The following is a 23976-nucleotide window of genomic DNA, read 5'->3' on the forward strand; positions in this document are numbered from 1 at the left end:
TCTTTTCACCTGCCAGCACGGACTCTCATTGGCGAGGTGTAACGTGTGGGAGGCTCACACTACCCCCGCCATTTCCTGTCTCTGCTGTGCAGGCGTCCCCCAACCGACCTGTAGGAGTCGCTGTCCACAACCCATCGACTTCCACCCACTAACTCTGCCAATTGAGTTAGTATGACGGCCGGCCCAAGCCGTGGCAACGCCGACAGCCGGATTCAAACCCGGTGACTCTTGCGTTGGTGACAAGCGCAATGTCCGCTGCGCCACCCAGCCGCCCACATTCTGGTATGTATATACATTCTAAAATCTTAAATATACAACTATCCAGCCAAAAATATACAGAAATATACAGTAAAATGTACAGTAATAAGTGTAAAAATGTAAAGTGAAAAGTGTCCAGGAAGATTTCGCCAGGCTGTACTGTCTGTCACCCTGTGCTCAGTGATGCAGTGAGGCACATCATGGGAGAGTTACCAGAGAAGGTGATAAATGGTTGGTACGTGAGAACTAAAGCCTCTTTCTGAATAAAAGAGGAATGTTGCCAGGTAGGCAAGAGAGGAATGCAGTGAACAGACACATCAAATTATGACACAACATTTATCCAGACCCCTCCATTTGCACAGGATATCTACATCTCAAGACTCAAACATATTTAACTTGTCTTCTCTACTGTGTTATCTACACCTCCCCCTTAATGATAAAAATGGATTTAATTGGTCAAATCAATGAAGGGTCGTCATTTGTGTGTGTGTGCTATTTAGGCATGATGCAGTGAGGCACAGTGATGCATTGTATAGTCTGATGGCTGTTGGAATGAAGGACTTCCTGTGCCGTTCAGTGCTGCATTTAGGTAGTGTGAGCCTAGCACTGAACATGCTCCTCCTGTCAGCCAAGTCTGTGTATAGTGGGTGGGAGGGGTTTTCCCTGATGGCCTGGAGTTTAGCAAGGCTCCTCCTCTCCGCCACCCTCGCTAGAGAGTCCAGCTCCACCCAACCACGCTACTGGCCTTCCTGACCAGCTTATCCAGCATGCGGGTTAAGCGATCATTATATGATATTCTGTACCTGCAAAAAGCTAAAACAAAAAGCCGTCTGTCACAAAACAGTCACATCTAGAGACCTCAAAACCTACTCTAGCGAGGTCTTTAACCTAGAACTGGAGATCCTGGACTTGTCAGAAGAGCTCAGTGGAACACTAGTTGAAGAAACATTGCTTGGTTTCAAAACCAAATTCTCAACAGTACTAAACGACATGGCCCCCCTAGCGTCATACGCAAGAAGGCCAGAAGGGGGAGTCCTTTCTGTGAAAGAGGAAACATATCCTAGTATTGGATGAATTGGATACCAAGGAAGTGTCCAAAAGACACTTGCATTTGTATCTTCCAACCGGATCCATCTACAATACCGCAAATCCATTAATTAATTTTGTATTTGTTCCACTCATGGTTATCCACAGTAATGCACAGTTTCATAAAAGAAAAAAAAGCATTTATTGATCAAAGCACATTTCAATTTGCACATTCCATGACCGATAAGAAGCAGGGAGAAAAAAATCGTATTTTGCCTGCCCCTTGTTCAAAACACAAATAAACAATTTATCTCACGGAGATAAAACTGGGAACGAGGTTAATAAACAATAGACAATGTTATAATATATAGAGAATAAATATATGGTATGTCAATTTCAATTATTTAACAATCAATACTTACAGTAACATGAAAGAGTGAAAAGAAAAAAGAAATAGTGTTGCCCCATACTACGGAGTAACTAAAATATGGCAAAATAAGATTAATACAAAGATGTGCATTGCCTTGTAAGGTAACATGCTTTGCTTTGTTCAAAACAGAAATATTCTTAGACACCTTTGTTTTTGTATAATGCTATGTGAGATGTCCGTGTCAAAGTGTCATCCATTATTGCACCCAGAAATCTAAAATAATTTCTATATCAACTCCATCTACAGTATAGACAGTACAACATATTCATCCTTATACCATGATCAAACCATCTTTTAAGTTTGGCCATTTTATTTACAATGCTTTCTGCTAAATCTGCTGAAACTAAACTAAATGTGCTAAAGCAAATCATTCCACATCATTGATTTAAAGGGGATCACTACCCACATTAACAATTCCAATATGTCATTTCCATAGCCTAGGAAAGGTCGGTCAGTATTCGTGAACATGCGCTACTCCCTCCTAAAGTCAGAAACCAGATAATCAATACTCAAAACGTGTGATGTCATCAAGTATAAAGGCTGGAGCTGCTCCATTGACAACGATCTTTTAATACCCTTTAGTTGGGTCGAAAATCTCACTTCTGAAACAGAAAATGTACCCATATACTCAGAACATTCCCCTGACTGCTCTCTGTGTCTCCTTTGCCTCAAGTCATTGTCCTTGGACCAGCTCCAGACTTTATACTTGATGACATCACAAGTTTGAATTTTAACATCCTAGTTTTGGGATTTGGGAGAGAGTTGTTCATGTTCATATTTTCAGACCGTCTTAGACCAGAGGAACAACATGCATGAATTCTCAAAAAGGGGGCATAGTAGTTCCCCTTTGATACTTATCCTCAGGATATTTGTGGGGGAAAACATTGATTTACACAGGTCACACGGATCAATACGCTTGCAGGTGGCAACGGTTGGTCTGCAGACAGCACTGTGTGAGTCTACCTGCCCCCATGTATTACCTGTGACTCAGGTGGCGACACTGGAGCAGGTCCCTCCTACAGGATCACAAGGAGCCTTATATGACCAGTCACCAGTGGCTGTAGCGCGGTCTCACAACCCCATCCCTCATCAGATCAACTACAGCTCTGTGCTGGACTGCTGTCTCTGTGGGATCTTAACAAGCAGGAATGTGCCTTTGTGTAAGTAATCCACTCTGTGTAATATATTACATCATGGGATCAGATGTATTGCTTTATTGATTCAGAAGGGGGATATTATTTTATATATTCCTTGTTTTCACATCGTTATATATCACAAGGGGTAGCTGTAGAAACCAAAACAAACTCTGTGCTGGGACATTTGAGTCGATTTAAGTTAAATTTGTATTAGGATTTTGGTTGTCTTAAAGCCTCAATCCATGATGTTTTTGAAAATATTGATAACTGATAGTCTTGAAGAGTTTGATCTATAGTTGGAAAATGTGCTTTTTGGAATGTTTTAAACCCACCATTAATCAGAATATAGCTCTGTTTACCTCCAGTGTTTACAGTAGGCTACATACAAAACAAACATATTAGCCACAGCCCCAGATTACAGCAAATACAATTATACTCATATGTTGTGTTAGTCTCAGTCAATCAACTAAATACTGAAAATATGTCTGGGTATCGTTTGAGGATTTTCAATACCGGTGCCAATACCGATACCTGGGATTCGATACCGATACCAAACGCTGACTTTTCCCGACACCTTACTTTGCTTACTCAGAGTTATGTGCGTGTGAGCCAATCTGAGGCTTTGTTACATTTTGGATGATTTTCGGTTGTGGTTGAACAGAAGAAAGTTACTGCATATCTTGAAACAAACATATTATTGGCGTAATGATGAGATTAACTACTTGGGTATCGAAATTTGATATCGAATGACAGTGTCATTTGACACCAAATTTCCATACCAAATAATTGTTCGATACTCGATAGTATTGAATCAATTAAATTGCTACCATAAAGGTATTGCATTTCCAGCCCTAGTGGTGGAGTTACCCATTTGTTCACTTTTGGATCACAGATTGGGCCTTTAAATGTATGGGTGGAAATATGATTTTGTCACAATGTGGGTGAAAGTTGCAGATAAGTAGATAAAGTAGCCACTGGTCTGCCACAGTTGAAAGAAAGCATCTCAAACTAAAATGTAATTTGGCAGCTGACACTGATTTGACACACCCCAAGCATTGACCTTTAACGTGTGCTGTTAGGGATGTGCTCGTGCCCTGGTTGTGTTTGGCATTGTATCAAACCAGTACTTAATAGGCTTGTTTTACATATTTTACAGTAGGATACTGTACAGGTCTTCATGCACAAGCTCAAACACGATCAACTAATTATTTCATCTTACTGTATGTCATATAATTTGTATGTGTATATAATATAATAAAATATAACTTATTATCCGTATTTGTTCATTGCACTCTTCTCTTCCCTGTATCAATAATGGCATCACATCCAGCACATCCTAATGGCTTTATTGCAGGTATTACTGTGTGTGCTGTTGCCTGGCGTTGAGGAGTGAATCATGGAAGGAGCCAGTGAAATGTTCATCGCTGTCCAAAGGGTCTACTACCCACTACTTTGCACAATTGGAATTCCAGGTCTGTATATATTTTATCTTATTTTGCCCTTTGTCTATCGCTCTGTGTGTGTGTGTGTGTGTGTGTGTGTGTGTAAATGGCTGCATTTATATAGCGTTTTTATCCAAAGCACTTTACAATTTGTTCCTCACATTTTACCCATTCACTCACACATTCACACACCGGTTGCGGAGGCGACCATGCAAGGTGCCAACCTGCTCATCGGGAGCAATTAGGGGTTAAGTGTCTTGCTCAAGACACACTGCCCGGGAGGAGCGGGAATCGAACTGGGAACCTCCGGATTACCAGACGACTGCTATACCTCCCGAGCCACTGTCGCCACTGTGTGTGTGTCTGCATCAGTGAGAACTAGAGACATGAGAACTAGAGACTCATATCCACGTGCACTCACTGGACTATCTTGTATTTTGTACCTTTTATATTGTATCTATAGTGTATATAGATACTGGACTATATAGGACTGTGAAGCTCTGTATCTTGCTTGCTTTGACACCTGAATTTCCCCAATGGGATTAATAAAGGATCATTTTATCTTATCTTATCCAATCAAACACCATGTATCACAAATAATGTTGTTCTTATGCTCTACCTCCAGCCAACCTCTTCACATTCTACATGATCTGCTTCAGGAAGTGCGGTATGTCGGAGGCGGCCGTCATCTACCTGAGCTGCCTGGCCATCGTAGACACATGTTACCTGGTGTGGGTGATCCTGGTGGACCTGACTCTGACTTTCTGGCTGCTCCAGCCCTTCTGGCACTCCCACCCGTGGTGTGGCATCCTGGCCTTCCTGCAGTACGGCTCCCTCTACAGCTCCTCCTGGATCGTGGTGGTGTTCACCATCGAACGCTACCTGGTCCTCAGCAGCACGACCGCCAAACGCCGCTTGTCCCAGGCCTGGGTCACCAAGCTGACCTGTGTGGGCGTCGTCCTGGTGTCTCACCTGCTCTCCGTGCCCATGGGCTGGATCAACGAGGTGACGTCCGTCAACTTCACCGTGGAGGAGGGGAACTTCACGCTGCCCAGGTGTCGGTACAGCGAAGAGACCTACTCCACCGCCCTGGTGTGGACGACCACCTTTCTGTCCGGGGGGATCCCCATCGTGCTGGTCATCATCTTCAACTACCTGGTGGGCTACCACCTGAGCCGTGCCAGCCGCCTCTTCACTAAGGAGGAGAGGCGCGCCATGGGGGGCAGGAGCGCCCAGGGCATGGTGAGGAGGAGCATCCTGGTGCTGGGCACCGTGTCCGTGGCCTTCGTGGTGCTCAGTTTGCCTCGTTTCATCACCTACTGCATCCTGCGCACCAAGCACAACAACAAGGCCTTCAACCGGGACGACTACAGACTCCCCATCAACGTGGCCGGCGACGTGGCCAACATGCTGCAGAACCTCAACTCCACCACCAACTTCCTGCTCTACTGCATGGTGAGCCGGCGCTTCCGCCGGGAGCTGCTGCGAGCGTTGACCTGCAAGGCGAGGGGGGCGGGGGAGCTGGGCTCCCGCCTCACCTACACCACCATGAAGTACACCACCATGAAGGTCTTCTCCGTCGCAGACCACAAGGTCCCGTCGACCAGGAACCCTGTCACTGTGGTCCTAGTCGATCTCAAACAGAGCCAGTATGCGGGAGGAGGTGCGGGAGGTAGAGGAGGAGAAGGGAGAAGGGAGGTGTCTTCAAACATAAAACATAAAGAGGATGAAATGCAGCTCCCTGCGGAAATGACTTCATGAATAAACTTCAAAAAGCAAAACAAACACTTTTTCATGGAAGTACAGAACTGTTATGCACCGCCTCAACATAGCTTTTGTGTGTTTAGTCAACTGAGTTCTTTAGCAGCCACCGCAGTGGTATGCCAATGGTAGTAAAGCTGATGCAGAAAAATGGCAATAATAATTGAAAAGCCACAAATGACTGTATACCGGTAACGTGAAGTAAATGTGATGTCAATTTATTATTATGTCTGTGTTTTTTATTGTTGTGTGAGGGAGGAGTGTCGGAGCAATTTGAGCCTTTCCTCCCACAGACAGATTCATTCCTTTCAACTACAAGGTACAAGGTGACTGGCTATAAAACACCCCAGTTGTTTAAACTACAACCTGATTGGCCGAGCAGACTCTAGGCCCCGCATTATTTGCATAAAAAAGGCCCAAGAGACTTGCCTGCTTTACATGCACTGCTCTTCCTCAGAAGCATAAATAGTGGGAATGTTTCCTGGTCGCTTCAGAACAGGCTTGTACTTTGACAGCGGAAGCACCTACAAAAGGTAGGTGTGGTAGTGGTTTAACATTCAGGTTTGCAGTTTGTTCATGACCATGACAGTCGATAATACTGTATGTTATTGAGAAGGCTCAAGTTTGGTGGGCAAATTATCTACTTGAATGTGCTTATAAATCAGTAATCTTAATACCACATTGAGACTTACAAAGAAAAACTCACAATGGTAAATAGTTTGAATTGTAGCTGTTTCTTACCTATTGTGATTGTATAAGATTTGCTTTGGGGTGTCTCTTTAATATCTTGACTCATGCAACAATTCACTCGAGGATAATTCCTGTAACCTTGTTTCATTTTCGGTTATCCAGCAGTAGAAAGCCAACACTCTGGAAGAATGTATTCTTCTACAGGTACAGTTCAAGCAACTTCATCCACATACCTTCCTACGCAACAACACTCGCAAACTGCTACCTTTGTTCCTTACCCTACATTTCCAGCTGTACTGAAAACCAGTTTTGTTTGTCATTGTTGTCAGGGCCGTGCCCTCATGGAAGCATTCCGGTGGAGACGGATGAGTCAATGACATCGTCCACTCTGGACTTGGCCTGGCCCTCCTCCTGTCAACAGTGCTCGGGTGGCCGTGTGTGTGTGGACCCCAGGGAGATACCAGGAGTAAACGGCGTTGACTCCACCCGAGTGACGGTCAATGACATTGGCCAGATGAACTTCTCTGGGGAACAATGGAGGAGCCCCTTGGGGGGGCATCAGCACTGGTATCAACCAGAACCCAAATCCCACGTCCATCCCGGTCCCAGGCCCCCCTGCCTCCCGCAACCCCATCCGGACCTGTTGAAAGCCACGCCACCTGCGAGGCTGTGGCTACATACCGGCAGGGAGAGGAGTGTCTATGGCCATCTTGAGGTTGACCAAGGCTTTGCGGGCCCTCCTAGCTGGCCTAGGAACAACTCCTTTGAGGGGTCCGAGTACTTGGAGCCCCCTCTCTCACTCATGACTGACTTTAACCAGATCCACTGTGTCAATCAACCACATCCCACCTCCAACATACCTGGTCAGTTTGAACATAGAATAATATGGTAATCACAGCCATTCTGACGAGTAGCAGATACCTGGTCAGTTTGAACATAGAATAATATGGTAATCACAGCCATTCTGGCGAGTAGTACAGTGGTAGTGTTTGTATGTCATACCCTTGTGGAACGCGTTGGAGGTGTTTTGTGTTCATTCTAACAGAAACTCGTCAACTTAGCTGGACAAAGTGTGTATCAGTGTATTCATAATGTATTGATTATTGATCTGGATTCATTCACTACAGGCGGATTCACTTCATTTCACTTACAATATGGCAAATGAAAAAAGAATTCAGGTGTATTTTCACGGGGAAGCAAACGTTTCTTTTCTCTATTGAATCTAGTTTTCATGTTTCAATTCTCAAACTAACAACAATAACATGGCTATTTTAAATCTTTAGTTGTAATAAACTTGCTCTGCTACTGTTATTATTATCATTATTAAGTTTGTGTCTTATTGTTTGCTTCTCTGCAGGCCCCAGTCCAACACATGGCAGGTATACCGGACAGTGTGCATGCCAGCAGCCCGTGAATTATCCTCATCACGTCCATAATCCTCATAATTATTACAATCATAATTACCATCTGGAACAGCCGCAGCGAGAGTTTCAGCAGCACCCCCCATGCTGGTATAAGACAGATCTATCCTATCCTGACCATTCATCGTCAAAACCTGATGCTGCCATAAATGATTGACGCAATATATTTAACAAACACTTCATTGTTTTTGCTCATGTCCCTCTCCAGGACTCCTACGACTCAAAACAGGCTGTTTGAGAAAGATGTCCCCAATGCCCTAAGTATAAACGTCCAACAGTGTGCTGCCTCTCCTAGGGAGGTAATGGGGGAGGTGCACGTGGGGCTGTCGTACCATGCCGATCCAAGGCAGCCGGGTGGGGCAAGGGCAGAGGCAGCAACACAGGAGATACAGAGAAGAACCATCAACCTACCTGAAGAGTGCAGTAAGTTCAAGGTACATGATGTACCACGTTTTTACACAATCCATTCACTACAGGCGGGTTCACTTCATTTCACTCACAGTATGGCAAACGTCAAATCGCTAAAACTTAAAAGAATTCAGGTGTATTTTTATGGGGAAGCAAACTTTTCTTTTCTCTATTGAATCTAGTTTTTTTTCATATTTCAATTATCTAACTAACAACGCCAACATGGCTATTTTAAATCTTTAGTTGTAATAACCTTGGTTTGCTACTGTGTTATTATTATTATTATTATTAAGTTTGTATTATTGTATTACAATAATTGTATTATTAACAGCGTGGCTTTTGACACAAGGATGTTGTTGTTATCTTCCTGATCTGATGGTATAACTTCTAAGAGAGCATGCTGTCTTTCTACGTCATTACAGGAAATGTTTTTATCACATATTCAGTGGACACAGCCAAGGAGATGATTCCATTTGCCAAATTTCTGATCGACCAGGGGTTCAGACCAGCTGTAAGTGTGGTCAGTTAAACTGTATTTATGTATTAGTTTTAGAAAAATAAAATATATGTACTATTTATTTGTTTGTTTTTGTTTGATAGATTGATATCTTTGATGATTCCGTGCGAAGTATGGACATCACCAAATGGATGGACAATTATCTGAACGATGTAAGTCTAAATGTGACTGGGAATAGCTAGTTTTATATTTATCAAGTACATTTCTAATGAGAGTAGAAATGGTGAGTAGTATATGTCAGCAGCTGTCTGCATAAGTGCATCTGACAGTGTTGTGGTTTTCTGCAGAAATCTGTGTTGATCATCGTGGTCATAAGCCCCAAATACAAGAGAGACGTGGAAGGAGACGGAGAGGATGAACACGGCCTCCACACAAAGTACATTCATAATCAGGTCAGCACTTTGCATAGAAAAGTAATTCCACTTTAGAACAAATTCGAACATTTACACCTACATTTCAGATGATGATGAAATTATGAGAGTTTGCAAGGCCAGGTGGCGATCAAGAAATTCTCCTCAACGACATAATTAATTCGATTTCCGTGTCATTAACCTCAAATCGATGTCAAGTGTTTTGTCCTTCAACCGGTTCTTTCTTTCAGTTATTGGGTAATTGCTTTCATTTATTTATTTTTTTACTGGGAGATTATATTCTGATGGATAAGACGGACTCATAGTATGGGGTGGGACACAGGAGAGAAGGCTCTGGGAGGATCCATCATAGATATATATAAAGACTAGATGACTCACCCACGCTGCTGGCCAACGGAGACCGACGTTGCCACATGGTGGCCATCTTGCTACAGGTAGCATGCCCACTCATAACATGAATGTCTATAGTGCATTGAAATAACCATAGCTTGCTACATTTTCAACCGTTTGGTTTGTTAAAAACGTCATGTAGTTATCATACTGCATACTTATAATGGACTTTCATATGAAAATAATAATTTTTTTTATAAAAATGCTTCCAAGAAAGAACCATAGCCATGTTAATAACGTTTGTAATAAAGCAAACCGTTTGTAAATCCGTCAAGATTTCAGCGAGTTAAGAGTATTTTTGTTTGTGCAGATCACTCACAATACGTGCAACTACTATAATACGTACCAGAATAGTTAACTGTAGCAAGATGGCCGCCGGTAAACTACGCGGGAGGCGTCTCTACTTTTCGTAGCTCCATTTCTGCAGACCCCTCTCTGATTGGTTGAGCCCATTTGAGCGAAGCCCCTCTCTGATAGGTTGAGCGAAGCCCCTCTCTGATTGGTTTAGCTCGTCACGCGGTAAAAGGCGGATGTAATGTTATCATATCAAGAAGATAAAAAGAAATGTACTACCAGATTCGCGTATAACGTTATTTCGCGTGACTTCGCGGTTTATTCATAACGTTATGCACATTTCACAACACAGCCAGCTGTCAGAAACTGTACATTGTAACGTTATAACATTATATTATTATAACACGTTATGTTATTCCGCGGTTTATTCACATAACGTTATTTCACGTGACAAGTTCAACACAGCCCAGCTGTCAGAAACTGTTTAGATCACTGTTTAGTGTTTACACTCCCCACTTACTGTAACTGTACCATGTTCTACATATAACCTCATCTCATGCACCTTGTTGTGTATCCTGTTTATTTTTCCTCATTATTATATTCGGAGTTAATTATATTGTTTACACTGTCTTTCTTCTATTATAACCCTGCCCATTTGATGTTCCCAAATCATATTCAGAAAGTATCACAGAGACTTCTATTGACCAAGGAATTAGTTATTATTAGTAAGACACAACATTTCCGTAGCAATCTGAGGTGACATTGACCACCAGACTCTTACTCTTAAGGCATTAACTGGGTTAATTAATATAAATGTTATATTGTAACTGTCTAGTTACACATTGGTTCCGAAACATGTATGTTCCAGGCTGCAATTAAAACTTTGAATCTGAGAGAGCTCTGGTCAGCGAAGCCGGGATGCGAGCGATTATTATTGGTTTTTAATGACAAACCAATTACATAATCCAACATATGTGTAAAGGCACACACAACATATTCCAGTTAACGGTATATTTTTTTAATGATTCGTTATGGCGTAATCAATGCTTCCATGCGTATAAATTGCATTCGCGACCTCCATGTTTTAGGTTAGGGTATTCATCAGAAAACTCGGATCCGGGATTCGGCTCCCATCCGTCGGCCAAGAACTGTGGGTTTTCAGCCTCTCTCTCTGGAGCTTAACGGAGTTTCGAAGCTAGAGGAGCTTGTCGCGGCTCATGCGCATGCGCACGCTCGGCCAATCAGAGAGGGGTCTGCAGAAATGGGCTCAACCAATCAGAGAGGGGTCTGCAGAAATGGAGCTACGAAAAGTAGAGACGCACACGGGAGACTCCGCCTTGAGCCATCTAGTCTTTATATATTTATGGGATCCATTCCCAGGTCAGTAGGGGTCCATAATGGTGGGGTGGGGCTAGGGGGTGGCTACTTAGGCTCAAGCCCTGAATGTTTTCTGAAAAGCCCCGAATCTATTTAAAAAAGAAATAATAATAAATAAATTATATATATATATATATATATATATATTTTTTTTTTGACAATTAATCATTGTTACATGAACATATGTTTGCACCAGATTTAGCAGAAGCTAATTTCCATCTGTAGTCTATCCAGCTGCTAACTGTATTTGAGTGAGTTAAGTCTTGGTGTATGGTAGACTCAGACCTAAAGCTTTAAATCACAATCAACAAGTTGACAAAAGCATAATTCTTCCACCTTAGAAACATAGCTAAAGTACGGCCATTTATAAATCAAAAGGATGCTGAAAACCAGATCCATGCCTTTATCTCAAGCCGACTCGACTACTGTAATGCACTCCTTACCGGCCTCCCGAAAAAATATGATGATAACTATTTTATTGCAATGCACTATTGCATTATTTTATTCTATTTTATTAACTATTTTATTGCACTGCACTATTTTACTTTGTATCAGTGATAATCAAACCGTAAACAAAGACGCATATTAACACTTTCAGCGGCAGATGGCGCTGTTTACTGTTACTGTTGAAAGGCCAGCGCCTTTTAACATGGGGATACGTGGCTGTGTTTGCAGGCCTAAAGCTATATTATATATTATAGCTATGGATCTAATAATATAATCGATTGTCATTGAGTTTCTTCCGGTCAAGATGCAAAAAACAGATCATTTTTCCATCCATACATTTCCATTTTTATACCGTCGTGAATATGAGTGTATAGTTTCAGGGTGGTCTGGTGTCATTTCCAAAATGACAGACACCAAGCCACATCGTTTCAAATGGAGTGCAATAGCGTCCGCAAGGTGTTAGCTGGCGGTATTGGACGTTTGAGATCTCAGACCCATCCCCAGTGATAACACAGGCTGCCGGCATGTCTTTATGAATGGAAATATCGAATAAAAGAAACAATGATGAAAACCTGACTATACTCTGGCTCATGGCTTTGTCAGTATTCTAATGTACCCAACCCCCCCCCCCCCCCCCAATGTACAGCCCCACCCAACCCCACCTACCCAACCCCCTCCAATGTACAGTTTCTATGTCAAATGTAGGTCAGTATTTCAATGTACAGTGTGTGTCCCCCCTACCCAACCCCCCCCCCCCCCCACCACCTCCAATGTACAGCCCCACCCCACCTACCCAACCTCCCCCAATGCACAGTTTCTATGTCAAATGTATATACACTCTTTTTCTGGATTTTTTTAGTATCACAAACAGTACTGTATTTGAAAATCTGGTATGTCATAAATGTATAGATGTAGCAGTAGGCCTACTGTCTATCTGTATGTCGTGTGTGTCATATGATGAATTGAAAATGGAGGACCCTGATGGAAACAAGACGAAAGTCTTTCTCAGGTCTGCATCCTCTTAACAATTGTATGTATTGAGCTGTACTGTACTGTACCCATTCTGCAATCTGTTAATAAACTTTTCAATCAATCAATCAAAACTCTGGTTTTCGGGGGTCCTGGCGCTCAACATTATGCGAGCTAACCCTAGATCTTAGATCCTAATATGAAAAACGATGTGATTTAATGTTCTATGTCTTACCTTGACTTTGTCTATTTTACTGCTATCTATTTTATGCTTTATGTCTGCACTTTATGCATTGCTCTTGATCTGCCAATGTTGTGCTCATTTTATGCCTGTCTTTTTGTACTGCTGTGAAGCACTTTGAGCTGCAATTCTTGTATGAAAGGTGCTATACAAACGCAGTGTATTATTATTATTATTATTATTATTATTATTATTATTATTATTATAAATTATTATAGTTTGCTTCATTAATTAAAGGGTGTGAATTTAAGTGTTCTCTAGTGCCTTTTGTCCGCTTTAAGGTGGTGGTATAAGTTAAAGGTTGTGGTGTCGAAGTAAAAAAAATCCGTGCCCGCTTACGTGGGCACCTATCTGGGCTAAGCCCCGGATCTCCTACAATCCTAAATCCGCCCCTGTAGCAGACGTATGGGGTCTTTTTGGGCATCGGAAACTGTTTTGAAACTGTTTAGAAACTGTTGAGGCTGAAACCTTTGATTGAATGTCTCCCTCTTGTGGCTTAGTGGTGCCATTGAAGTTCCTCCCCATCCATCATCGCGGATTACGGCTACATAATGCCGTAAACTCTGCCGCAAACTCTGCCGCTCGCTCCGCGGCTGCCGCGCCTGCCGCGGGGCGTGTCGCAGCCAATCAGGGAAAACGCGGAAGCACTCGGCAGCACTCCTCCGCTGTTAATAAGCAATAAGCATCCCATACACAACAATGAGGAAATACTATCTCCCGCAGCTTGGAAAACAGGGCAGCTCCTTGTCCAATGCTGCAATTGAACCAACGTCTCAATCCGAAGTTCAAAGTCACAGTGTTACACTGTCACATGCACAAGGCAAGGTAGATGTTTAGATAAGAAGGCTCTGGCCCTAGGGGGTGGGGGGTGCGGCTACATTTCATAGATTATAGGTTGCAACAATCGGCCCATGATCCCATGAAGTAGTAGCATAGGAATTAAACATGTGTACTCTGTGAATCAAGGGTATAGCTACATTCACAAAAAGACAGAACTGGGAAGGATTCTGACCTCCAAGTAGGAAAAATGCGTCTAGAATGACTGCATGGAACTGGGACCTCTGAGGGGGAAAGTCAGCTGTCATCACATTAACTGGTGCCATTCGTGGTCTCACTTTTAACCCTTTCACTACCCCACTACAAAGGGTTAACCTTTCACTACCACACTATAAAGGGTTAACCTTTCACTACCACACTACAGATGGTTAACCCTTTCACTACCACACTACAAAATGTTAACCTTTCACTACCACACTACAGACAGTTAACCTTTCACTACCACACTACAGGTTAATCTTTCACTACCACACTACAGAATGTTAACCCTTCACTACCACACTACAGGTTAATGTGGTAGTGAAAGGGTTAAATAGCTCTATTTTAGGTATGCTGTATCTGCTTTTAGCTATTTTCATTGCTGTAGTATGTTGAAAATATACAATTGAGGGACAAACTGTTACTGCAAACAGTATAGTAGCAACCTCTGGTGGCTGTGTGCCGGTAATTGCTGCCATAGCCTGCGTCATGTTTTCCGACCAGAATGCTTGAATGCCAGGAGGCCGTAGTTCTTCTGACGTCATTACATCAGAAACTTCTCAGTTGTCATGAATGAAACTTATGTTGATTGTACATTCCATGAATGTTTATAACCGGGTTTCCTAACCTTTATACACAGGTGACCCCACACTGAGGTTGGACAATTTGTGTGACCCCAACATTCAAAAACCCGTATTTATAGGCAAGCTGCACGGATTTCACTGACTTCTGTACCAAAAAGATCTGTTGGTGGTAGTTAATCATATTAACATATAGTGACCAAATATGATTACAGTTACTTCAATTTGATATGGAATCTTTTATTCATGGTCACAGTGACCGAATCACCACTTATAAAGGACTAAGAATTTATCATCATCTCTTCTCACTTGATTCAGATCCAAAATGAGTTCATCCAACAGCGCTGCCTGAATTTCAGACTGGTACCAGTGTTATTTCCCTCAGCAACCAAGGTGGGTACAAGTGATCAGGTTATTTGACACAACGTTCAGGCAGATAAAACCTAAGCACTAATAATTCTCCACAACCCCTCATAAATGGCTACTTTTTTATATAGCGCTTTTATCCAAAGCGCTTTACAATTTGTTACTCACATTTTACCCATTCACTCACACATTCACACACCGACGGCAGAGGCAACCATGCAAGGTGCCAACCTGCTCATCGGGAGCAATCATCTTATGGTTTAATGATCACAATGCTAACACACCTACCACTAACCGTGTGTTTTTCAATACAGATAGTTGGAAATTCCGATCTGTTGCAGACTACTGATTATCTGCTCAAAATAGTCAGTGATGTAATCCAACTCAGTAACTGAATGTGATTACTTTCAATTACTTTTGGATTACCTTCCCTCCAAAATACACATGATAAGAAACTAGGATAATAAGACATGTTTGTTAGGTATACACTCCTGCCATTGCCCTTGACCAAGGCACTGGCATTATAACTGGAGTTGATCCCTGGGTGCTGGACTGTGGCTGCCCATTGCTTCTAGCTAGTTAGGATGGGTTAAATGCAGTGGAGACATTCCTGGTTTAAGTAAACTGTACTCTGCAAATAAAGACTGTCCTTACTCATCGCTTCCTTTAGACAATTTATTTATTTTTCTTCTAAATCGATTGCAATTTCAACATTCGTATTGTTATAATCTGTTCCATCTACAATCACAACTAAACATATAAATGTATATATTATAGATTGCATAATCCTAAAAAGAAAATACCTTTTTACCTTCAACCATGTTTCTTAGTAATCCAACCTGTTAATGAGTGTTTGTTTTTATTATACAATAACTGTAAAAAGAAAAGAAAACATTTATTGTAAACTACTGTACAGTTAAAATGTTTGGGGTAATCAGATTACTGTAATCCCACTACATGTAATCCATTACTTCCCAACCCTGCTTGCAGAAGCATGTTCCCAACTGGCTCCAGAGCACCAGGGTTTACCGCTGGCCCCAGGACACCCAAGACATCCTGCTTCGGCTGCTCAGAGAGGAACGTTACATCGCACCCCGTCTGGGAAAGGAGCTGACCCTCACCGTACGGCCTCTCTGAATAGCCACTATCCTAAGAGCCCCGTCGATCATTGACAGTATTTCAAATTAGCTCAGTTACTTGGCTTTTGTAGCGATAATCAAGACATTTAAAGCATTGCACGTAGCACCCCATTATGTCACTAAGTAGGTACCTGAGTAACCACAAGATGGCAGTATTTCCTAACTAATGATTACCTTCCCTATGGTTAGCTGGTGAAAAGAGTTATTCTGCTTCCTCGTGGGAGCTGTTCTTTTCTCCTCAGCATTGTTTGTTTTTCAAGATGATTTCTTGACTTGAAAATAAATATAGGGTTATTCTAACTCATTGCCTTGTTGTCTGAATCGCCTATTGTATATCAGTGACATATAGAATTTATATTATGACTGTACTTCAAATAAGCAAATAGATTTTCCATGGCTTCTGATTAAGGATCTATTGGGGGGGCCAGAGGAAGACTGTCACTGAGACATCCGGCTGAGCCGACTCGATCGTTCCTCTCTCATGGTTAATACTGGTCTGCAAGGGCATCCATCTTCTGCTACTGACACAGCGGGTACTGGAACTTAACGCCATCCACTTTGTTACCGAGCCTCTCAATGCACACAGAGAGCTTTGGTTCATTGTCCAGTGATTTACCAAACGTAACAATGAAACAGAATTGCTTATAGAAGCGTCTGTAAAAAGGAACCGTTCCTCAAAGCATTATCTGCTCATGCAAAGGGCTGCTTTCTATAAACACAGGAGCCTCCGGCACTCATAAATCCATCGCTTTTTACTGTTCCAGCACTCTCATGCCACACTAGAGGAAGCCTTATCTGGTCGGGCCAATGCAACCGCAGTTGCCCTGTTTTGGCCTGTAGTAGGCTAATGGAGGTACCATAGGACGAGGCGTTTTGCCATCGGTCTCGCGTGTTAAACCAAACTGGTCTGCTTATCAGCGAGGTGAGTGACTGATTAACAGGAGCAAACTGGGCTGTGTGACTCTAGATAAGGACTAGGGCCTAGTAACCACCGCCATCCCAGTTCCCTCAGTTTTGCTGCTGCCATATATAAACAGATGAACGCTGATTATTATCCTCCATATTAACCTGCCGCTGATCGTTCTCCAGTGGCAGGGCCTGGATCTCACTCAAGGTCAGACCACACTCCCGCTGACAGACGCTCGCACTCCATCTAGATGAAAAATGCTAATGAAAAATGTTTCATCATCGGAGAGTCATTGAGTGTGATGTCCCCAGTGTGAACCGGACCGAACTGGCTGTTTGAAGAGGTTTATGGCCCTTTCAGTGGAGAGGAAAGCGGTGAGGTCAGCACATCCACAACCGCTGCATGCCTGCTTTACGCTATTGTGTGAATCTGCATGGAATATCGAACAGTATGGGGGTCCCAACATTTAGGCAAAGGACAATCCCAAAGAAGTGCCTGTTGACAAGTAGACCAGGCTACATTAGTGTGTAGAGCACTACACACCTGTTAGGCCTAATGCTATAATTAAGTTTCATTAATCTGCAGCATTAGCATAGGATGTAGTTAAGTAGGAATTATTTTGCACATCTTGTGAAGACAACATCTCCCCTTGATCAGGATTCCGCTTGGAGGATGTTTGGTTTCCTATCCAGGGGGTTACACATGCAATATGAAAAATTTAATTCTAGAACTCCCAGATTTCCTTGTATGGTGGACGGTGGTGTAGCCTATCCAGAAGGTGAATTGTGTCAGAGCAAATCTTCCACTGCGCCAGAAAGTAATTTGTGACAAATATGTACCTTTGATAACCACCAGTGACAAAGGAGACTTGCAGCTTTTTGGGCTGGTCTGATGCCAAGGCTACTCCTGACCCGAGTTTTAAGGATGCGGCCGGTAGAGGCAAACGAGGTAGCCAAGCTTGTGGTTTGGGTTTGTTTGCTAATTAAGAGCATGTAAGCAGGCTACCATACAAAAGTAAAAGTTCCTCAAGGGTGTCACTGTGCTCTGTAGACTTGGCTGATCGTCATATGCAAAACATGAAGCCTATGTAGTCTATTCTCACTTGCAGCAAAACCGAGATTATCAGGTGCAGAATTTTCAATTCATATAGACATTTATGACATACACAACATACATGACATAGGGACATATAGGTATTTAGTACTGATACATTTGTGACATAAACGGTATTCAAATATACAGTACTGTTACCCCTAGATCCTGACAGGGTATATATGATGGGGAGGGGACTGTACATTAGGAGGGGGTGGGTGGGTGGGAGAGAAATATACATACGGCGGGGAGGGAATATATACATGCGATGGGGAGGAGACTGTCTATTAGGAGGTGGTGGGGGTTTTGGGCATTTACGGTGGCCAGTTTCGAATTGCAGGTGCTCTTTAAGAGCGGTTTTGAATGTGGGTAGTGATTCACATTCCTTTACAGCTTTGGGTAGGGTGTTCCACATTGTTGTGGCATAATTGCGAAACGTGTTTAGTCCCTTGTTTGAGCCGAATCTGGGTTTTACATGATTTGTTGAGCTTCCTCTGGTGTAGTGGTTGTGGTATTCACTGACCTTTGGGAAGTATTTTGACATGTACATGGGTACCCCGGTCGTATAGTGTATCTTGTAGACCAGGCCCATTGCAAGTTGCTGTACTCTGTCGTCTACTCTAAGCCATCCTAGGTTGTCAAAGTGGGCAGGGGTGAGGTGGGTTCGGGGGTTCAGGTCAAGTAGTAGTCTGACCAGTTTGTTTTGTGATGTTTGTAATTTTGTTTTAAGCGCCTTTGAGGTGCTTTGGTACCATGAGGTGCACGCATAGTCGTAGTACCCTTGAATGAGTGCTCCTGCCAGAGTCTTCAGGGTATTCTTGTTTACCAGAGAGGAGATCCGGTACAAGAATCTAGTTCGTTGGTTGACTTTTTTTATTACATTGGATGCCATTTTGTCACAGGAAAGATTTGCCTCTAGGATGGAACCCAGGTAGGTAATTTCGTCTTTCCTTGTGACAATATTGTCACCCACTGTAACTGAGAAGCCGTCGGTCTTGCTGAGTTTGTTATTTGAACCGAAGAGAATGGACTCTGTTTTGCCCATGAGGGCAGGGGGGTGGGTTAGCGAATAATCTATATAATTGTAAAACTTTACAATTTTTTTTTTTTTTGCTTCAAGGCCATAATATGTAGGCTCTTTCAATACTCTAAAGTATAATTAATTATAATAAAGTGCAATTTTATTTTGAAAACTCTGGACCGAAGATAGACCGAGTGAGGTCAAGGTTCCACCTGTGAATTTCCCCCATTGTAGCCACCCATTGAAGATCAAAAAGTATTAGGCAGTGGACTAAGCGTCTGTCTACCACCGCAGAGACACTGGTATCGAATCCGGCTGTTAGCGGTGCCTCCGGCTTGGCCGGTTGTCCATACTGACACAATTGGCAGTGTCAGCGGGTGGGAAGCCGTGGGGTGTATCCTGGTCGTTGTAAACAGCGACTCCTACAGGTCGGTCAGGGCGCCTGCACAGCGAGGGAGGAAACTGGGGGAGGTAGTGTAATCCTCCCACGCGTTACACTTCCCCAGTGAGAGTTTCACCCTCGCTGTCAGGTGAAAAGAGGCGGCTGGCTGTCTCCACATGTATCGGAGGAAGCATGTGATAGACTTCAGCGCTCCCTAGACCGGCAAGTGGGGGGCAAATGCGCACAACAACCAGGAAGGGGAGGGGGGAATTGGCATAACGACTAAATTGTGATGGGAGAAAAATACAGAAAAAAGGAGAAAGTAGAAAAAAAAGTATTAGGCTACAGCCAAACCATATTGTGCAGGTTCATAATCTTTGACGGCGGTACAGTATATATTATTTAATTATTAGACTGTTACAACCAATAAAGGTAAATGTTTGAACTAGTCTTTACTTGTTCCCATGGTAACTACTACAGTGCACAAATAAGTCTCACCAATATTCCACCAATCACAAGAGTAGTACAACTACTCTGACGTTGGTATTCCTTGTAATTCTTGTTGGTTATGCGGCATCACCGCCATCTTTGTTTGCATTGAAGCCATCAATAAAATTTCAAAAACATGAACTCGAACAAACATCAGACCAAAACAGAAAATGTAAACAAAATACAATACCAAGCAGGGCTCTTTTGCCTATGGTTGCTGTTTAATGACATTACAGATTCTACCTTTAACTACTCCCAGTAACTACACATTTAAAAAATAATTTTAAACATTTATTAGTCTCTCCCTAGAGGGGAAGCTCGAATGCTTATGGGTATTGTTACTGTAGTAGTTCGTTACCATGGAAACGAGTAAAGATTAAATTGCATTAGGTACAGACTTGTGCTGCCCATGACCTTTTTCTAGTTTTTCCTCAAATGTACAAACGCATATCTCATTTAATTATGCTCAACTCTGCTCCCCTCATTTAATTATGCTCAACTCTGCTCCCGTCAAAACATGTCAAACCAATTGAATAAGTGGAACCATAATAAACCCGCTACCTTGAGAAACTCCTATGATGGTAAAAACACCATATAGGACTAAATTATTCCGGAACCAGGCGGGTCTTAAAACGATCACGTGACGTCCCTGGTCTCCTCGGGTTCACGCAGATCCCGTCTATCAGCGGAGAGAGAGACGGAGGACAGTTGACGGTCTACCGGGGAGGAATTTTGCAAGGTTGCCGACGGGTGTTTGTGTTTTTTGATAGTCGTGTTTCAGAGAAGTGAAATATCTCGTTTGTTGTACCGGCGGCGGTGGCATCTCGAACACATCCAGAGACGTACAGATTAGGACTGCTGCCACAATTGATTTCCTTTTTAGACAATCCTGTTTTGCAAGCCGAGGACGTGCAAATTGAATCTGTATGAAACCTTCCCTGAGGAAATAATTTCATATAACGGATATGCGGCAATCCTAGTTTCGAACATCGGAGAGAGGGACGAGAAAGTCGGGTTTTATTTCGCCTGTGTCTACCAGCAAGAGCCAACGTAGCTCCGCCGCTAGCCAGCCAGCCATGGCCGTACCATATCCCCACTTGATAATGTGGCACGCATAGATATAAAACAGTAGATGCGACATGTCATAATGAATTGCCATCCTGGGATGGAACCATATGGCAGCCATCTTACCTGGGTACAGTTCTAAACCGCTAAGCCTATGAGAAGTAACATGCATGGTGCTTTCACTTCTCCTATATTTACATACGCCTTTCATTAACTGCTATAATGCATCGCATTATATTTTTAACCACCTAAGGTGTCTACAATAGTTGAAATATCTTACGGGAATACATTTTCTACAGAGCAGCTAACATGGAAGTACAATTTAAATGCATTTAGTTTGCCACAACAAAAACAAATTCTCCTTTTGAGTAATGGTTTTATAGGTCCATATCTCACTTTCTTAGGTAAACATAATACTAGACTATTTGGTTTCTCCCTAGTTATCATATTTGCTAATAGTGGCCAAGGTGATGACTTATGAATAGTTTTTAATGTACATTTTCTTTGGAGCTGCAGATTAACTGGTTGAAGGGACATATTTAAATTGCATCTCCCAGCTGTATAAGTGGTCAACTAAAGACAAATGCAAAATAGCTCCAGGAAATATATACAAATACATAAAGATATAAATCAAGCATTTGAAATGTTTCTCTCCCAGTTTTAGCTTAAATCAAACCTCATACCACCGATTAATAGTTACCTGATAGTTGACCCAGGTAAGATGGCTGCATTTGTATCCCACACCATCAACAGCAGTGTCTCCTCTCTCTAGTTTTATCTCTATGGTGGCACGTAGGGTGAGAAGGGACTGTGGCTGCAGCCCGTTTTTTTGGAACATTGTTTTTGAAAGTTGTTAACGTTATTATACCGAAGCGTGGCAATATGTCTGACTAGTTGAAGAAGCTAACGTGAAACACGGGGCACAACCATTCCACTTGGAGTATTATGGGCTCGACAGTGTTGCTGCTGCAGCGAGGAGTATTTAGCTAGCAGACCTAACGCTGGCTGGACACCGAACATTCCCACGCTGACGATACAACACCCCTGGTAGCTTCCTCGTCGTGTACACAAGGGATATATATCTGTTATCTTTTGTCTTCGTCTAACGTTAGTTTATAATTTTGTGTTAAATTCCACATCGTGACGGAGACACTACCCTCCCCTGGTGTTGAATGTCGCCCCGGTCTGTGCCTCGCGTCGCGCACTCCTCCTAGTTGAGTCCCCCGGCAGTTCTGCACACAGCAGCAGGCATCATGTTCGCTGTGCGCATCGTGACCGCAGACTACTACACCGCGAGTCCCCTGAAGGACGTGGACGTCTGTTACTCTGACTTCAGAGAGAGCGACGTGAAGAAAGTGCCAGTGGTTCGGATATTCGGGGCAACACCAGCAGGTAGCTATATGCTCATCATTAGCCCCTTTCGTGACTGATGCACCGAGTGAATCCACAGTCACTTGCTCCTCAATAGGAAACCAACCTAGACTTACCATGAAGGACTGGTTCTGGCTGAACCGTTCGTTATACAAGTATCACAGAGCAATGGCAAAGGTACCCACAGTTGCACGAGGGTTTCGGACAAAAATACGCGATGGTTTGAAAGCTCGGCGTTGCTAATAAACATTTTAAATATTTTTAATAAACTGGTCAACACTGCTCAAAATGGCATTATTTCCGGCGTTGGCTGCCTGGCGCGCCTGCGCTTTGATCACAGCGCATGCGCATCATGCACCCAACGCCGGAAATAGTGCAGTGTTGAGCAGTTTATAAAAAATATTTAAAATGTTTATTAGCAACGCCGAGCTTTCAAACCATCACGTATTTTTGTCCGAAACCCTCGTGCAACTGTGAGTGCCTTTGACATTTCTCTGTGATACTTGTATAACGAACGGTTTGGCCAGAACCAGTCCTTCATGGTAAATCTTGGTTGGTTTCCTATTGAGGAGCAAGTGACTGTGGGGCTAGCTCATCATCAGATTTGTTTAAATCGCGGTGGTCACGTTCTGCAGCCCTGAAGTAGTACACGGCCATGCGGTGCGTGTTGTTGAGTATTGTTGGTTGTGTGTGTTTTTTTTTAACGCATTGCCTCGTTAATCATGGAATTACAGTTGGCGATAATCAAAGTGGACGGACGTTTATTGAAGATAAGGGAGTTGACACTCTATAAGCAACACAGTGGAGCCTTCGGATGCTTTGTTTTCAGTCTCGTGCTCCGATAGAGAGAGAGGGCGGTGAACAGACTCGAAGACTGGCATTCGGCGTTTAATAATAATAATAATAATAATAATAATAATAACTTTATTTATACAGCACCATTCATACAGATTGCAGCTCAAAGTGCTTTACACAAAAAACTTAACAAAAGGAGAACATCAAGAAAATAATTATAAACGCATAAAATAAGGATGGAAATGATGAGACATTCAAATGGTAATAAAACAATTGGATAAGATAGTAAAAATAGCAATAAGACGACAAATGCAATTATAATAAATAACGACTGAAAAATGTAATTGTTAAAACTCCACTTGTGCCATTTAATGTCGCATGTGATATGACCAGCCCCCTCTACCCGTGTTGTTTTTGCAGCTACCTGTGGAATGTTGACACAACATGCATACTACACTTGCTCCTACTTGGCTCCTACATTTGCCTGCCTCCGGGCCGTGGTTGTGATTTGAGACTCGACTCACGCCTTGATTTCATTGTTGCACACAGCACTCT

The 23976-nt window shown here is 42.7% G+C and overlaps 3 protein-coding genes across 5 annotated transcripts in view; all 3 read left to right on the plus strand.

Annotated features, from left to right (window-relative positions):
• Positions 1 to 4226: 4226 nt before the first annotated feature.
• On the plus strand, positions 4227 to 6053 carry LOC311228337 (putative G-protein coupled receptor 139; the record flags this gene model as incomplete). The annotated part of the gene is made up of 2 exons (XM_084314246.1): positions 4227 to 4322; positions 4918 to 6053. The coding sequence occupies exons 1-2, from the start codon at positions 4247 to 4249 to the stop codon at positions 6051 to 6053; spliced, it is 1212 nt and encodes a 403-aa protein (XP_084170372.1). The 5' UTR covers positions 4227 to 4246.
• Positions 6054 to 6528: 475 nt separating this feature from the next.
• Positions 6529 to 16600, plus strand: traf3ip2a (TRAF3 interacting protein 2a). Of its 3 annotated transcripts, none has more exons than XM_084314468.1 (10): positions 6529 to 6586; positions 6906 to 6947; positions 7073 to 7606; positions 8101 to 8254; positions 8373 to 8587; positions 8995 to 9083; positions 9173 to 9241; positions 9377 to 9481; positions 15113 to 15187; positions 16151 to 16600. In XM_084314468.1, exons 2-10 carry the CDS (start codon positions 6932 to 6934, stop codon positions 16295 to 16297), a joined length of 1404 nt encoding a protein of 467 aa, XP_084170594.1. In that variant the 5' UTR covers positions 6529 to 6586; positions 6906 to 6931; the 3' UTR covers positions 16298 to 16600. The 3 variants fall into 3 exon arrangements, with proteins under 3 accessions (XP_084170594.1, XP_084170596.1, XP_084170595.1); XM_084314470.1 differs by having other exon boundaries at positions 6572 to 6586; positions 6909 to 6947; XM_084314469.1 differs by lacking the exon at positions 6529 to 6586 and adding an exon at positions 6715 to 6763.
• A 5124-nt stretch (positions 16601 to 21724) lies between these two features.
• The window catches only part of rev3l (REV3 like, DNA directed polymerase zeta catalytic subunit), a 126835-nt gene continuing 124583 nt past the window's right edge, over positions 21725 to 23976 (plus strand). Inside the window, exon 1 of the mRNA XM_084314925.1 lies at positions 21725 to 22647. Coding sequence (XP_084171051.1) covers positions 22509 to 22647 — 139 coding nt within the window. The 5' untranslated portion in view covers positions 21725 to 22508. The remainder of the gene's footprint in view (positions 22648 to 23976) is intronic.

Source organism: Notolepis coatsorum, assembly GCF_963971535.1.
Source record: "Notolepis coatsorum genome assembly, chromosome: 5".
NCBI lineage: Eukaryota > Metazoa > Chordata > Actinopteri > Aulopiformes > Paralepididae > Notolepis > Notolepis coatsorum.